The following is a 17172-nucleotide window of genomic DNA, read 5'->3' on the forward strand; positions in this document are numbered from 1 at the left end:
TTTACATCCGATAGATCCATTCAATAATCGTTCTCCTGAAACCCAGCGGCATTGGCCCGTTTGTCGTACCTTGTCTTCATCTGGTCACTGTTGATCTTGATGTTTCTGCGGGCTAGAGCGTGAGTTTTCTCCATCCGTTTTCGGAGATTTGCGACATAGTCTGTTGAGGAGGCTGGCACATCTCCCGGGATCCCGAATAGCAAGTCACATGGTAGTTGCAGCTCTCGGCCGAACAACATCTTTGCTGGAGTGTAACCGGTGGTGTTGTGAATCGACCCTCTATATGCCATAAGGAACATTGGTATATAAGTGTCCCAGTCCTCTTGACGTTCATCGACGACCTTTGACAGATGTTGTTCCAGTGTTCGGTTAAAACGTTCCACCATTCCATCTGACTGGGGGTGAAGAGGGGTTGTGCGTGTCTTTTCGATGCCGAGTACCTGGCACATCTCTTGAAAGATCTTGGATTCGAAGTTTCGGCCTTGGTCGGAGTGTAACTCCCTGGGAGCACCAAATCGGCTAATCCAATTCTCCACAAGTGTTTCCGCTATGGTGGTGGCTTCTTGGTTTGGTATCGCATACGCTTCAGGCCACTTAGTAAAATAGTCTATCACTACTAAAACGTACTTGTTTCCTCTTTGGGACTCAGGGAATGGTCCGGCTACATCGATCGCTATTCGTTCAAAGGGATTACCGACGTTGTATTGCTGCATACGTCCCCTCGTTCTCCTGTGCGGGCCCTTTGCTGCTGCACACGCATCGCACCTTCGGCACCATTCTTCTACATCATCCCGGTAGCCGAACCAGTAAAACCGCTGGCGTACTTTTTCAAGGGTCTTGTTGACACCTAAATGTGACCCACTAGAATTATTATGGATTTCTTGCAACACCTCGGCAACTCTTACTTTAGGCAGCAACAGCTGCAAGCGATTGCTTTCTCCATCTGCGGTTTCCCAGACCCTCTTGAGAACTCCGTTGTCAATTGTCAGTGAGTCCCATTGCGCCCAATATGCCTTGGTAGCAGCTCCTTTATCAGAAAGGTGATGCCATTCCGGTCTTTGTCCGTCTTCCTTCATAAGCAGAATGGGAGCCAGATCTTCATCGTTTAACTGGTCTTCTCGGATTCTTTCGTCGGACCATGATCCACAAGCTTGTACTCCAAGACGTTGGCAATCAATGATACCCCCCTTTTCTTCAACCTTGCTGCAGTGTTTACATTCCATTCTGCAAGGCCGTCGAGACAGCGCGTCAGCATTCTGGTGAGTTTGGCCTTTTCGGTGCTGTGTCTCGAAGTCATAGGTTTGCAAACGTTCAATCCACCTGGCGACTTGTCCTTCAGGATTTTTAAATGACAACAGCCATTGAAGAGCAGCGTGATCTGTCCTAAGGGTGAATTTTTGCCCATATAAGTATTTGTGGAAATGTTGTATGGCATCCACAACTGCCAGTAGCTCACGTCTTGTGACACAGTAGTTTCTCTCGGCTTTCGACAATCTCCGACTAAAGTAAGCTATAACCCTCTCAGTTCCATCTACCTTTTGAGATAAGACAGCGCCTATTCCAGTATTGCTCGCATCGGTGTCAAGTATGAACGTCTCGCCTGGTATCGGGTAGGCCAGAATGGGTGATGAAACAAGAGCCTTTTTAAGTCGCTCAAAGGCCTCCTGGCATTCCGTTGTCCAAATAAACGGCTGCTTCGGTTCTGTCAATTGATAAAGGGCGCTACAGAGGCTAGAGAAGTTTGGTACGAAACGTCTGTAGTACGTGCAGAGTCCAAGAAAGCTTCTTAACTCCTGGATATTAGCGGGGATCGGCCATTCATTTACGGCTTCAACTTTATCCGGGTCTGTGCTGACTCCTTCCTTCGACACGATGTGCCCAAGGTACTTGACGCTCCTTCTGAACAAGGAGCACTTCTTTGGATTCAATTTCATGCCAGCGTTTCTGATTCGTTCGAATACTTCCTTCAGGTTTGCGAGATGTTCCTCGAAGGTTCTGCCTATGACGATAATGTCATCTAAGTAGACAAGACACGTAGTCCAGTTGAGTCCTCTTAACACATGCTCCATTAGTCTTTCAAAGGTGGCTGGGGCGTTGCAGAGTCCAAAAGGCATCACGGTAAATTGCCAGAGACCATTACCAGCAGAGAAGGCCGTTTTATCTCTGTCCTCGGGGTGTAGTCCTACTTGCCAGTAACCGCTCTTCAGGTCAAGGGTAGAAAAGATCTGTGACCCAGCAAGTGTATCCAATGTGTCGTCAATCCTAGGAAGCGGGTAGCTGTCCTTGTGTGTGGCGTCATTTAATAATCTATAGTCGACACAAAATCTCGTGGATCCATCTTTCTTCTTTACCAAGACGATTGGTGAACACCATGGACTATTGGATGGTTCAACAACCCCTTGCTGCCTCATCCGTTCTATGATGTCCATAGCTTCTTGGTGTTTTGCTAGCGGCAGGCGACGTGGTTGCTGTCGTATAGGCCTAGTGTTTCCTGTGTCTATTCGATGCTGGATTAGATTTGTCCGCCCAAAGTCCATTTCATCAGATGGCAATATGTCAGAAAACTCTTTGAGGAATTGTTCTGCTTTGGTGTACTGTTCTTTCGACAATATCGTTTTGACTTCTGTCAGAAATTTAGTAACCTGCGGTTCACTGGACTCGAGTCTTTTGACGGGGTTTTCACTGCTACAGTTTCTTATCATCTCAAGAGCATGGCAACCAGCGATGGTGCTACCTTTCCGAAAGTGTTTCTCCCTTGCACCGAGGTTCATAATTCTTACGGGTACCATTCGGTCTTTCCCAATCGTGACTAGTGCCTTTCCTACTGCTATCCCGTTGTGGTTGGTGTCCAAGCTTTCTACCAGCGCTGTTCCTGTCGTGGGATAGCCGTCCTCAATTTTCCCCCAAATGATCATTTCAGACTTGGCAGGTAAGGTTGTATTTTCTACCAACTTAATCCTTCTGACTCGGCCATCTTCTTCATTCTCGTCGCCAAGTAAGGGTACTTCGAGGTCTCCACATTGTAAAGTGCCTCCGCCGATATTTAAGGAAAAGCCATATTTCAGCATGAAGTCGAGCCCTATTATGCAGTCATCTGTGACGTCAGCAATCAGGAATTCGTGTTTGAATGACTGATTCCCGATCTCGACTGTTATGTCGATCAGGCCTTTTATGGGCATCAGTTCTCCACTGGCTGTTTTCAACGAATAGGCCCTAACTGGCGTTTTCTTGCTATTGTCCACTTTATCCGTCCTGATGACTGATCGTGAGGCACCAGTATCTAGGAGGAAGTGATAGTTCTGACATCCAATTTTCCCGATGACCTTTAGACTCTTACTTTGCCCTAGCACGGCGACCGGGATGATGGTTGCAGGGGCTCTCATTCTCTGTGTCGCCGGGTTCCGCCCCTTGAAGCCGGCGCGTGCTAGTTTCCCTGGTAGCCCCGGGAACTTGGTCTTGCATACCTTTCTGATCTGTGATGGGTTCCGGTTTGTGAAAATCTTCTAGTGCAGCTTCTTTGTATATGACCGAGTTCACCACAATTCCAGCATCGTACAGGAACCCTAGGTTGACTTTCTGGTATCTGGTTTGTTCGTCGTTCATCTACAGATCTCGACCACGGAGCTCTTCCTTCAGTTCCTTCACAAGGAGTTGGTCTAGCGTTTTCGTAGTAGCCATAGCAGATCCGATCCCACTTCTGACACCAGTTGTTACGAATCTCCCTATCTAGGCTCGCTGCAAATTGCACCAAACGACACCACCAACTTAAAGAACTTGACAACTCTGGGCTTCAAAATAACGTAATAATTTAATGTCAATAAATAACAGCCAATACTGTACAATTGGCAGCACGTAACACAAGACTGTACAAATATCTCTCCGCCGTATCAAATCTTGCACTGGTCTCTCTGTCTCGTCTCGGACTTGTACTGAGCCGTTGTAACGAACTGTAGATCGGGAAGTTGTGACTGACTCGTCTCTGATACCTTCGCTCTTTATATAGGGTCCCTGCTGGCCTTCTAGAACCGGGCAGAACGTCGCTCGACCATTCTGGGACGCTCCTGAGCTCTGTTCACAACGCCGATCCTACTCGAACCTTCATGTTGTTAACTCGTCTCGGTTGACCGTCGTAGCTCGTCACGGTTGACCGCTCGTCAACCGTTGGCCTGGGGCGATTTGCGTCGGCTGACTACACACACACCACAACCCCCATCTGTGCCACCACCAGGTTTATAACAATATATATATTTCTGAGACGACAAGCGACGCCCACACTGGCATAGACTCGAGCTCAGTACCTACAACTCCAACACTGGCACCCTATACACGAAATAACACAAAATTCAACCTTTATTCCAAAACTAGAAACAGCGACAACCTCATATAACATACACTAAGAGATATCGCAACGAAGTAACTCACCCTAAGACAGGGGTCCAAAAATCCTACTGAATAATATAAGTCCATGAAACTAGTACAGACTAATACTCTTTTTACGGACTAACACACCGTACGTTTAAACCAAATTCAGAGGGTGAATTGTCTCAGGGTAATGAATGACCAATAAATGTCACAGGATTTTGTAACGTAGCTAAAACAATTTAAAAAAAAATAAACAAAAAACACTCTCGCTCCGTACAAGTAATACGAGTAGAGACAAAAAACAGAGTTTGGACAAAGCCAAAGACACTTGTCTAAACTACGCGACAACCACTCAGACATTCCATAATTTTCTTACCCGAAATACTCCACTGAACAAAGACTAGAACAACGGTCGATTGTAATGATGAAATTGAAACCTTATGGAATCAATTATTATTATTATAGCTTTTATATAGCGCTACTTTCATGCTTATAGCATGCTCAGAGCGCTATGGGCAAATCTCATTTGTGGACCAGTGTGAGGGGGGGGGAGGGGGTATCTAGGAGTTGGTTTTCCATGCTGCCTTTAGGCGCTCAGAAAACACAGCTCTGCCCGAGTCTGGTGTCGAACCTCGAGCCCCCTTTTAGGTAGCCAAGCCAATCCAAGTTCAGCGCACTTAGCCTCTTCTGATAGGGTATCAGAATGTATCATTCTACTATATGACACTAGTCTCACCACTGCATGTGTTAAGTGTTTTTACAGCTACTCTGTCAGCTCAGTAGCCAAAATCTGGTTAGAAGATATACTCTGTTACCTTTCTTCTTGGAGGGCTGTCATTTTGGTCTTTTAAGGTGACGATTTCATGTAGGAAAGAAATCAACAACAAACAGATAATCACTAGATCAGCTGAAAATGTTTTGTAACTGACACGTTCAGCGATATTATACGATTCATTCATTTTCTATGTTGGTTTACAATAAATGAATTAGGTCAAGTCAAGACTCGTTTGTTATGTTGAATTTTGAGTTTGGGTTTTAAAGGAAGAGACAATGACGTCATAGACTAGAGGAAGTAAATACAGTTTATGTTTAGGAGACATTTTTAGGAAACACAGTCTTTATGAGACAGTCTTTAGGAAACACAGTCTTTATGAGACAGACTTTAGGAAACACAGTCTTTATGAGACAGTCTTTAGGAAACACATTCTTTATTAGACAGTCTTTAGGAAACACAGTCTTTATGAGACAGACTTTAGGAAACACAGTCTTTATGAGACAGTCTTTAGGAAACACAGTCTTTATGAGACAGACTTAATGGGAAAGGCACAGACTTTATGAGACAATCTTCATGAGACAGTCTTAAGGAGACAGTAAAGTTTTTTAGAACGTATGTAGTTGGAAAGCGACGAGGTACACGTATTCCCGTCCTTGCAGAGTTTAACTCTGACTAGTCATCACTCTCAATGCTTCGTTTCATTGCTGGCCTTCGCCTGAGTTCAACTGTTAGGTGTAAGTTTAGATATTACCTCCCCTTGAACATAGTGTACTCAACACAATATCACAACAAAACCAAGACTAACGTATGCACACATACAGACTCACAAGCTGGTGATTTTAGCATAATTCTACAATACCTCATTTTTGGTAGCCAATGTCATAAAAATTTCTTGTATACAAATTAGAACACAATAAAGCATGACATTAAATGTTTTTCACGATTTTAATATTTTATTTACAATAATAATGTCAATGCCATTTCTATGAAGTTAACAACATTGTCATAGTCTGAGGAGACTAGGTTTTTATTACCTTTTCCGGTCTTTTCTATTTCCATTGTACTAATTGCCATCTCCGACCCGTCGCGCAGTGCTTTACACATATTCTAACAGCCAGTTACATCAGCATATTAAGTTAATGATCCAGGGGTTCTCAACTTGTGGATAGATTGACGATTTGCCAGAGTCGCCTTAGACGATCCAAAATATGGATTGTTATTGACTACTCTTCTATTGCTGTATGTGTGTGTGCGGGGAGAGGGGTCGAGGCAGAGTGGGAGATTGTAAAAAGGGGTCGCCTAGCATAAAAGGTTGAGAACCGCTGAGCTAATCAGATACAAATTATGAAATAGTACAAAATATTGAACAAAAGCTAACCTGTATCATTTAGTGCATTATGAGACCCCAAATGGATATACCATATCTGATTTAATGAGTATTTAGAATGGAACTAGTAGGGAAACTATACATATTATGTGTATTCTTTTTTCTTTCTTTTCAAATCGTAGATCTTGATCCACCTTTAAGAAAAGTTGTGCGTAGCTGCGGTTGCTTGTTTACATACATGAATACAACGCGACAAGTTTAATGTTTGCTCTTTCTGGATATATTAGTATTTTAGTGTTCCTCAGTGTTAATAAATTCTATTATGAAAGGTAATTATGTTGCCTTGTTGTACACTTAGCGTGTGTGTGAGAGAGAGACAGAGAGAGAGAGAGAGAGAGAAAGAAAGAAAGTTGGAGAGAGCGAAATAGAGAGTGAGAGAAAGAGAGAGACGTATAGGCCATTGAAATAAGGTTCCTATTTTCAGTTTGGAAGAAGCCTCTGTCTCAATCATGTGTTGATATATAATTGTTTAAATAATTGTGGAGGAATATGGGTGGGCTCTTATCGGGTCTGATATTCATCCATGTGACCAAGAATGTCGACAAAGCCTAGATAATCTTACTGACTTGAAGCGTTCTTTTATTAGGGCATATGATGGTAATGTCAGACTTTAGCCTGGTACCGTGTTGCTGCTAAGCATTTTGGGCCGTGCACTTGTTCTTGGTTGGAGTTCTGGTCAGAGCGTATCTATATTCAACCATATTATCTGACCTTATTTCCTTAAAGTCTGTTGTACTGTGCTACTAATATGTCCTACTTATCTAAAGATCTGCATCTACGTTTTGATATGAAACTATTTACCAGTTCATTATGGAATGCTGTCCAAAAAAATCTTAATTCTAAAAGTCACATTTAAAACACAATGATTTATAAATAAAGATTGACGCAGAGGAAAACTAAGAATCCTAAAGTGAATGATGTTATCACCCTTTGAGTAAGTGCAAAAATGTGTATTTCTTTAATTAAATTATTAAATTACCTTTAATGTTGTACGTTATTCTAATCTAGTACATGTAATGACAAGATCATTTTCTAATTCTTAACATAAACAATTACATATTTACTTAATGTTGTCGATATCTAATGTATAAAATTGAAAGTAAGATGTATGTTTGTCCCGCATAGAAATCAAAACCGTTTAACCAATCTTAATAAAACTGGGCATATATGTTCCTTAAATCATGCCAAATATTGTAGTGTGCGTTTAATGTCCCTCCCACCGGAAGGCCCTAAAATTTAAAATAATACCTATATTTATCTTTATCTACAAACGGGTAAAAAATTATTTTTTTTTACAGTTTTTTCATATTTGATATTATTTCGGCTTCAAGGCTAAACCCATTTTCACACTCTACTTTTATTTTTGTTGTAGAATTGTGAAAAAACGAAAGCTTAAAACCTTTGGCCACATTACAAGATCTACGGGGCTCGCAAAGACCTTTCTTCAGGGAACAGTGCCAGGAAAAAGAAGAAGAGGCAGACAGAAAAAGCGATGGGAGGACAACATTAAAGAATGGACAGGCCTGCCATTGAGAGAGGTTCTGATCAAGGCAAAAAAAAGGGAGGAATGGAGAAAGACGGTCGACAAATCTTGCCTGGTGCCCCAACGGTCCAACAGACTAAGGGATAGGTAAAGGTAAAGGTAAAAAAGAATTTTTTTAAAAAAAATTGATAGGAACCTTCGCCATAATTGACATAGATCTAAAAACAATGCTCTAGATGAGTAATAACTTAAGGACCGGGTCATATTCACCTTTTACAAAATAAATTGTGAACTTATGAGCCGACCCCGACCTTTCAGTACGCTGTTATATCCGTTTGCAATGTCCCTATCTTCTGTTAATGAAAAGAGAGTAGAATTTAGAAAGCATTGTGCGTGGTGTTCAGTATAAATTCATATGAGTTCTCAGCTTTGATGAATACATGTCCCAGATATCATTTACTGGGACCGGTGTCTGGAATTCTTCAAGTCCGTCATTAATCATTGAAACTCGCCTACGGTATAATCCACACAGAAGTACACAGAAAAACAAATTAGTTTGAAACTGATATTTTGGTCTATAATAAACACAAGAATAGCTTGAACTCTATCATATTGCGAGCCATTAGAATGATAATGACGCACAGACGAAAAGTGCTGCCCAGTCAGTCATAGGTGTCGCCACAGTTTCAATAAAAGTTAGATATAATCATCACGTTGTTATGGAAGAGTTCAGGAAGCGCCCTTTAGGAAACATCGGGGAGAGGAGCGCCCAGTGGATGGCTACTTCTTAATGCGAGACTTTACTTGTCTAACATTTGAGTAGAGATTCAAAATGCGAATACTGCCAGAGAAGTCCGCCTACGTGCTACATCTGGCAATACGAGATTTAAGTCTTGCCAAGGACAGATGTGATGAAACAATGATGAACTTAATAGATTTATGAGTCAGTGTCCAGTGTACATAAACTTATAAGATAGATTTCAACAGTCATGGCTGAGACCTCAACAGTTCAACGACTCTTTTTTTTTATTATTGAAAAGTTTCGCCACTCTTAATTTATTGTTGTGGAATGGACGGCGTTGAATTTCTGGTTGAAGTACTCTCGCCACTTTTTGAATTTTCTGTGAAATGTTGAGGTAAACATTCCTGTATTTAAAAAAAAAAGAAAACAAAGTGAACGTTAAAATAAAAAGTAAACAAGTCATTTATCCATTATTGAAAAAAAAAAGGAAAATTATTTCTTTTTGTACTTCATGACTTTTGTAATAGCGATTGAAATAAAAGCAAAAATCAGAATACTGCTAGGAAACAAATTCCATTCAGACAACTGTTGATAGAAACATTCGTACGAAGGTAACAAAGATTTTTTGAAATAAAAAAAACAAAAAAAACTCTGAGCACGGATTGAGATTTGCCATCACAGATGAGATACAATATATCGTTTACAAAAACAAACAGACCACAAAAACTAATTTGTTCCCCTGAAAATCTAACTATTGAATGGATCTATCGGATGTAAACATTTCATCATGTTACGTTTTGTGTGAAACTAGCCTCAATGTATATCTTGTTTCTATAGTTATGTTGTATTTTATTTTAATGAACACATTTTTTAAGACAAATTTCTTAATGAATAAAAACGATTATTATTATTATTATGTTAGAAAAGAACGAGTATTCATTCTCTGGTGAAGCCAGGGTCGAGTTGCGTTCACGGAAACATACTTCATTGTAGTCGCTTTATCAGTTTCCACCGATAGATTTTCTGGTGATGTGGCAGGTCTGCAGAAGTACCGCCCTCTGACAGGCAACGAGAATGTTCCTAGGAATGCCAAGGGCCTTGAATGTATCTGTGAGGTCAGTTGTTATTATTATTATTATTATGTTAGAAAAGAGCGAGTATTCCTTCTTTGGTGAAGCCAGGGTCGAGTTTTGTTAAAGGGAAACAAAATTCATCGTAGTCCCTTTATTAGTTTCCACCGAGGAATTTTCTGGTCATGTGGCAGGATGGTGGAAGTACATCCCTCTGACAGGCAACGTGAATGTTCCTAGGAATGTAGCGCATCGTCTTCTAAGTCTAGATCTAAAGACCTATCATTGGATTATTATTAAGTGTACGAGATCTACACATTAGCTTAAACAGAATTCTTTTTCTGGGGATGGGGGATAGGGGGGGGGGATAAAAAAATGTTCTATTGTGTTTTTATCTAACATTCATAAGTAATTAAGATAAAAAAGTGTCGCTCTATAAGTTTTGTAAAGGAGGAGTTGTCTTTTTCAAAAAAAAATTTTTTTGTTTTTATTACAAAAATGTTACTTTGATACGGAAGAGAAAGTTTGAAACTGAGGAATGAGCTGTATACTAAATATACTTGTTGTCATAAAAATTAAGCTCCTTCAAGAATTCAACTTTTAGTTTTGTTAGTTCAAATATAAAATGGAAAAAAAATGATCATAACAATAAAAGAGCTTGCACATATCAAAAGTTCAAGAAATCTCTTTACATTTCAGCTTATGGCAAAAACAGAAATCGTATACAATTGAAGCAGCAACATTTCATTTAGTAGCTCTATCTCATAATAACGTGAAGAAACTATACTCTTGGTAATGAACTTGTCCAGTTATACCAAATATATCATTATATATTACTATTTGTAGCTATATATAGTAGATTCTTTATTTTTCTTTAAAAAAATATTATTTGTTTGTTACGAATTCCCCTTCAGATTTAAAGTCATTCTAGCCCAAACGTCCAGTAGGACGACGGAGGATGTCGGTGGACAGGGTTCGAACCAGGAGTCATCGACATCGATGGACAATCACCTTTCTGACGCATTTCTAGGTAAGAAGTTAAAGGTCCTGATGCTCTTTTGCGCTTCAGTTTAATATTGAAACGGAGGCGACAAGTCATTTATCAAATTAAAGCTAACAAAAAACGAAACATAATTAGATCTTTAATGTCTTTATTATAACGAGATTTGAGCATTAAATTCCTAGGCAATTTAAACTTTATAATACATTTTCTCATTAAAAAAATACTTCTTTCTAAAAAAAACACTATATTTTAATCTAATTTTTTATGGTTTTATTAGTTTATAATAGGTTTTATTAAAGTCTACGCCAAAGGATAGAAACCTTCGTGTCCAAATTTTTAAGACAAACCATTATGTTTTGTTAACCATGAATACAAATCTAGACGATCTTACACCTATTCTCATCACACGAAATGGTCTGCCAAAACGATGCATTTTATCATCTCATCTCTGCATGTGGTCTTTTGGGGCATATGTCACCAACCAGCTTCCTCCAGGCATCTCGGTTCTGGGCTCTCCAACTGTCCCCACGTCTTGCCCATCTGCTTGGCATCTGCTTCCAAAGCCAAATAAAATTAAGCTTCTATATTTTTTTAACTTATTCATTCTTGGCGCTAAATCAGAAGCTCCACATTTTGTACTGGTCAGCCCAATGACCATCTTTATACAAGCCCAACTCATTCCAGACAGCATCCCTATAATGGATTTTGAGGCCTGCTAGAAATTCCAGACAAGGTATCAACTACAAGGACTAGTCAAAGTGAAAAAAAAGTAAAGTTGTGGTCTATAGCGCAGATGATGTAAAGGTCATCTGTTTTAGTGGCCTACTGTTAACGAGGGTGTCATATGGCCAGATTTTCCCAACTAACGCCAAGTAACCATTAGAGCTGGATGGACTCAGAGGCGCCCGAGGATCCTAAAAATTAAAAAATCCCAGTCTTCACCAGGATTCAAACCCAACTACCAGGTTCGGAAGCCAAGCGCTTTTCATTTTAGCTTAATATAATTGTTGCTTACTCTTTGCATATTTATGTTTTAAGATATCTAAAGTGTTTCCTGCAAAATGGCTGAAAAATATTGACTCTAATCATATTATACGATATCTAAATTATTTCTTTCAAAATGGCTAAAAAATATTGTTTGCTCTACTTTGTCGGCGCATTTTGTTTGCGCTATTTTGTCGGCGCTATTTAGTCGGCGCTATTTTGTCCACGTTATTTTGTCGGTCGTATTTCGACCACGCTATTTAGTCGGGGTACCGGGTCATACAGCTGACTTGACGATAAAATGTTTTCTTATAGTATACGTTAGGTAGAGCTTTAGGAGCGATGCAACAACATTAAAGAGTCTGCACCGAATAAAATATTTGATGTGGACATCAATAAGTGTTGATCCTTGTACTAGTCACATAATAAATAAACAGAACCGCATTTTATGATGTGACCTATATATAGTTTTTTAAACTAAATGTCACATTTAAGTTCTCTTTTTGAAGTATACACCTGTTTTTCGTAATCAGTTTAGAATAGGGAAGGAGTTGGTAAATATTTATTTGTAACGCGGCTTTTTGTAACAGTTTTTAATGGAATTCCTTAATAATACAAACATTATTTAATGTGTTTAAAAACATATTTTTTAGTTACCAGCCCTAATGAGAATATTATAGACGGTATAGAGATTGTCAATTGGTTGCAAGCGTGGACTGGGTATAAAAACCGGCCCGAGCATTACCATATAAACCAGCCCACAATTGGCATGTCTCTTGGGCTTAGTCAAAAGTCAAAATCTTTTATTTGTGTGTGTGTGGGGGGGATTCCTCCCCCGTTCCGCACTATAAATATAGATAGATATAGATATATAATACAGATATAGACATATGAGTGTTTGTGTGTTTGTTATTAATCTACATTATATACTGAACTCTCATTCTTTCGGATGTTTTTTTTATACCCTCTTCCTTTAGTTAGTGGAAAGACCGTACACACAGCGATTAACAGTTAGGGGGTCTAGGGGAGTGCTGTGAGCTCCCCCCCCCCAGCGGGACCGGGGTGAAGCCTCGGATCCAAACTTTATTTCAATTATTCTAAGCTTAAAAAATTATATTTTGAGGTATCTACAGTGCTATTAGCCTGCAACTCTTCCGCTAAAAAAAACAAACAAATCTGCTATTCACTGCACTTACTTAATGAAGTTCAGCGGCTGGTAGAAAATGGTTTTGCTTTAGTTATTGTATTGGAGGGGGAGGGGAACCACAAAAACCCTTTTTCGCTACGCTAATGAAATTTGGTGACTGTAGTTTGCTTAATTTTTTTTTTGTTTTATTGAAGAGGGGGGTATTAGCCTTAAATTCTCAAATGAGGAGGCTCAATCCCCCCCCCCTGCTGTACTGGGCCAGTAAGTAAAGTTTCCCTTTCAGACAATGAGGTCTGATGCAAGTGATGGTTTGAACCCCCCACCCCGGCTACGCCCATGTGTCATATTATAGGTGTATGCCTAATATTCTTCAAAATATATAAAGTTTAAAAAATTACTTAAAGAAAAAAAAAGGCAGACGCTATAACGTTTATAGACCGCTTATAACTATTGGGGGAGGATTTAGTCGTACGTGCAATACAATAGCCAATGATTTCACTAATCAAACACAAGAAACCGAAAAATTAATTTTAAAATGACTATGCTGACGTTTGATTCTGAAACTAATCTCTTTGGAAGTCATTTTCTAAGGCTGTTATTGATGAGTGGACTTGCGTAGTGATAAATTGAGTGCTTATAACATTATAACGTTAAAAACAAACAAAACATAACATTGAAAATACAAATGGGTTTGTAGTTATTATATAGTTTAATACAAACTGCTTTTTAAATAAAAAAACAAAAAAAAAACAGTCTTTTACCAATTTTAACACAGTATGCATATTTGAGTAGCATCTCAAGAGACTTTATTGATGCTACAGAAGGATCCTATGCACACAATTAAAGAACGCATCACAAATCAAGACATCATAGACAGGGTTACAACAGCGATATGACCCCATGGCACTGGCGGATCCAGGGGGGGGGGGGCGGTAGGGGCGATCGCTTCCCCACTCGGCCGACCAGGATGGGGTGGAAGAATTTTAGTATAGATTTCACAAAATTTGTATACGAATATATTATATATGTTAATAAAATATACTAATTATTTATATTTCAACCTATTTTTAGATTATTTCGCCCCCCCTCTAGTATATTGGCCGATTTGGTGACGTCGGGAGGGGCGATGGTATCAATCCCGCCCCCCCCTACACTTTCGAGTGGGGGGGGGGCGGTCCAATTTATTTGTAGAAATCACAGCTTGCTAACAGCATCAATTAAATATATGATTATAACTTGTTATTGATACTTTAACCGATCTTTATATATTGTCGTATTGTCGTTCCCCTATTAGCCGATTGGGGGGGGGGGGGCGAATACATCTACTGCCCTTCCAACCTAAGCCCTTTGAGTGGGGGGTGGGCGGTCCGTTTTTATGGAGAAATCATACTTTGTGAAAAAAATTTGTTGAATTAATATATAAATTTTATATTATGTCTCTCCCCTCCTCGTATCTTAGCCGATTCGGTGGAAATTCGGACAAATCATAACTTTTTCTTTTTTTTTATTATACTTAGGAAATTACAAAATTTAAAAAAAAATCTGTCACTAATATAATTTATATATACTCTAAATTAAATTCTTATATCGAGTCGCCCCACCCCTATTTTTTTCAAACTTTAGCAGAAATTATGAAAGGAGCGAATATTAATCATTTTCACTCTACCGCCCCTCCCATTTCCAAACAGAGTTTATGTATTTTCACATGAATTTATCATAATTATTTTAAGAAGGACTTTGCATTGGAAAAGTTAGAATTCAAACGAAATTTTTCAGTATAAGAGTCATGATTGAGATGAGTTCTAAACCCAAATGGTTTTTTCATAGTCGCCTTTTACCAACCTTTACTCAATCATATTTTTCTAGTTCAATAAATTTGGGACTATAACTCACAATTTATACTTCAATTTTTTGTTGAATATTATATATGGAATAATTTTTTTTTCGGCGGCGATCCTCAACTCCAAAATCTAAATATGTGGGGTATCTTATCTTTTCAAGGAACACATCGGTTTTATTTGCAATGTATTAGGGGCCTATAAATTCATATTAGAATATTTTTCAAGTACAACATTATTCAAAAGGTCCTTTTTTAATAGTATAAATAATGAGCTTTAGGTCAGGAGAATGCGTTTCTGTAGTAAAGAATGCAAGAGATCGCTTTTGGCGTCGGGGCTTCGCCCCGAACTCCATTGATGAATAATTAGCTGTAGATGTCAGGAGAATGTGTTTCTGCAGTAAAGAATGCAAGAAAACGCTTTTGGCGTCGGGGCTTCGCCCCGAACTCCATTGATGAATAATGAGCTGTAGATGTCAGGAGAATACGTTTCTGCAGTGAAGAATGCAAGAAAACGCTATTGTCGTTGGGGCTTCGCCCCGAACCCCACAATAGAACCTTATATCGCTGCCCTAGTTTTTTTTTTCGCCGAAGGTTGAGAAATGCTGCTTTTTGTATTCACATATATATATATATATATATATATATATATATATATATATATATATTTATATTTATATATATATATATATGTGTGTGTGTGTGTGTATGTTTGTGTGTGTGCTGTACATATGTTTATGCATAGGGTTAGGGTTTAGTGGGCGTTAGGGATAGGGTTTGAAAAAAAATCGCCCTCCCCCACTCCAAAGTTCTGGATCCGCTAGTGCCCCATGGTGACCTGCAAACTATTGTTAAAAAGCGCAAGCTAAAAATCTATGACCATATTGCAAGGTCTTCGGGGCTCGCAAAGTCCTTAAAAAAAAGGAAACAGTACCAGGAAAAATAAGATGCAGACGGAGAAATAGATAAAAGAAATGGACAGGCCTGCCATTGAAGGAGGTTCTGAAGTAAAAGACAGAGATAAACACGGTCCAACAGACTAAGGCAGTGATGCCCAAAATGCGGTCCACATCCGGCCAACGAGGTGGTTCAATCCGGCCCGGCGCAACGTCGGCACAAATTGTAGAAACCCATCGTCACAAAGAAAAAAAAAATTAAAAATATTTTCCTAAGTTAGGGTAAAAGGATTGGTACGTATAAAAAGCCAACTTAATTGTTGTATAAAGAAAGAGTATCTCTTTTGAAAGAACATAAACAGCTTTATGAAAATCATGAATTAATGTAAGGAAATGTGTCCACGTGTTTCTATTAAAAATGGTTTATTGTCTATTTCCTTTTTTTTTTCAACTTTTTGTTAATGTGGGCCGCGACACGAGTGTTTGAGATTAAAATGCCCCGCAGGCCGAATAAGGTTGAGCATCACTGGACTAAAGGATAGGAAAAGGTCAAAAGGTAATTGCATATTTAGTTGTTAAAAAAATTGCACGATTTCAGAGCATTTAGGCAGATGTCGCCATTGTATAGATAGATCTATCATTTCGTATTTGAATTGTATTCATTCGGTAGCGTGCTGGCTGAGTGTTATAGCGCTTGGCTTTCGTACCGAGTTTTTTCGGACTCGAATTTCAGCGAAGTCAATAGGAACCTGAATGTTCGTTAAAAAATTGGATGTTTTCGCACGTTCATTTAGAAAATTGTTTCGTTCCTGTCCAGACCTCCTGCATGACAGCACGTTTTGGATGTGAATAGGCTCAAACCTTTCACCGTCGTTATGACAGTCAGATGCGCATTCCGCAGCCATTGGAATGGGTAACAAACAAGCAATAGAAAAAAAAGAATGCTTTTAAAATCAAAGCTTACCTACTGGTAAATAAACGCCATTTATATAAAAAAATATAGGGTTTAGCTCCCATTCTGATATATAAAAGAAAATTAATGAATTAGTAATATATATTTATTAGCATGCTCAGAGCGCTTTGGTCCAATCTCATTTGTGGACCAGTGGGGGAGGGGATATCTAGGAGTTGTTTTTCGGTCTGCCTTTATGCGCTCAGTAAACACAACTCGGGTGTCGAACCTCGAGCCTCCTTCTAGGTAGCCAAGCCAAGCTTCTCGACAACGCTTCCCACCATGGTTAACTAATTGGTGAATCTTTGGATTCATTCGTGTATTGTTATCGACAATAAATAATTATGCAGAATTTCAAATTGAGCTGAGAATGGGAAGTGGGAGAAAAAAACAACAGTGTCAAACGTAATATAGAGAATAAATCCATATATATATGGATATATATATATATATATATATATATATAAGTAACATTTATTTCCCTTATTTTGAAATAAAACAACATAATTTAACACTAACATTTAACTGTTTCAT

At 39.0% G+C, this 17172-nt stretch overlaps 1 protein-coding gene across 1 annotated transcript in view; it reads right to left on the reverse strand.

Moving 5' to 3' along the window:
* Window positions 1-16175: 16175 nt before the first annotated feature.
* The window catches only part of LOC106067656 (adipokinetic hormone/corazonin-related peptide receptor variant I-like), a 46082-nt gene continuing 45085 nt past the window's right edge, over window positions 16176-17172 (reverse strand). The window contains exon 10 of the mRNA XM_056042615.1: window positions 16176-16217. Within this exon, the coding sequence (XP_055898590.1) occupies window positions 16176-16217 (42 nt within the window). The remainder of the gene's footprint in view (window positions 16218-17172) is intronic.

This window comes from Biomphalaria glabrata, chromosome 9 (genome assembly GCF_947242115.1).
Source record: "Biomphalaria glabrata chromosome 9, xgBioGlab47.1, whole genome shotgun sequence".
NCBI lineage: Eukaryota > Metazoa > Mollusca > Gastropoda > Planorbidae > Biomphalaria > Biomphalaria glabrata.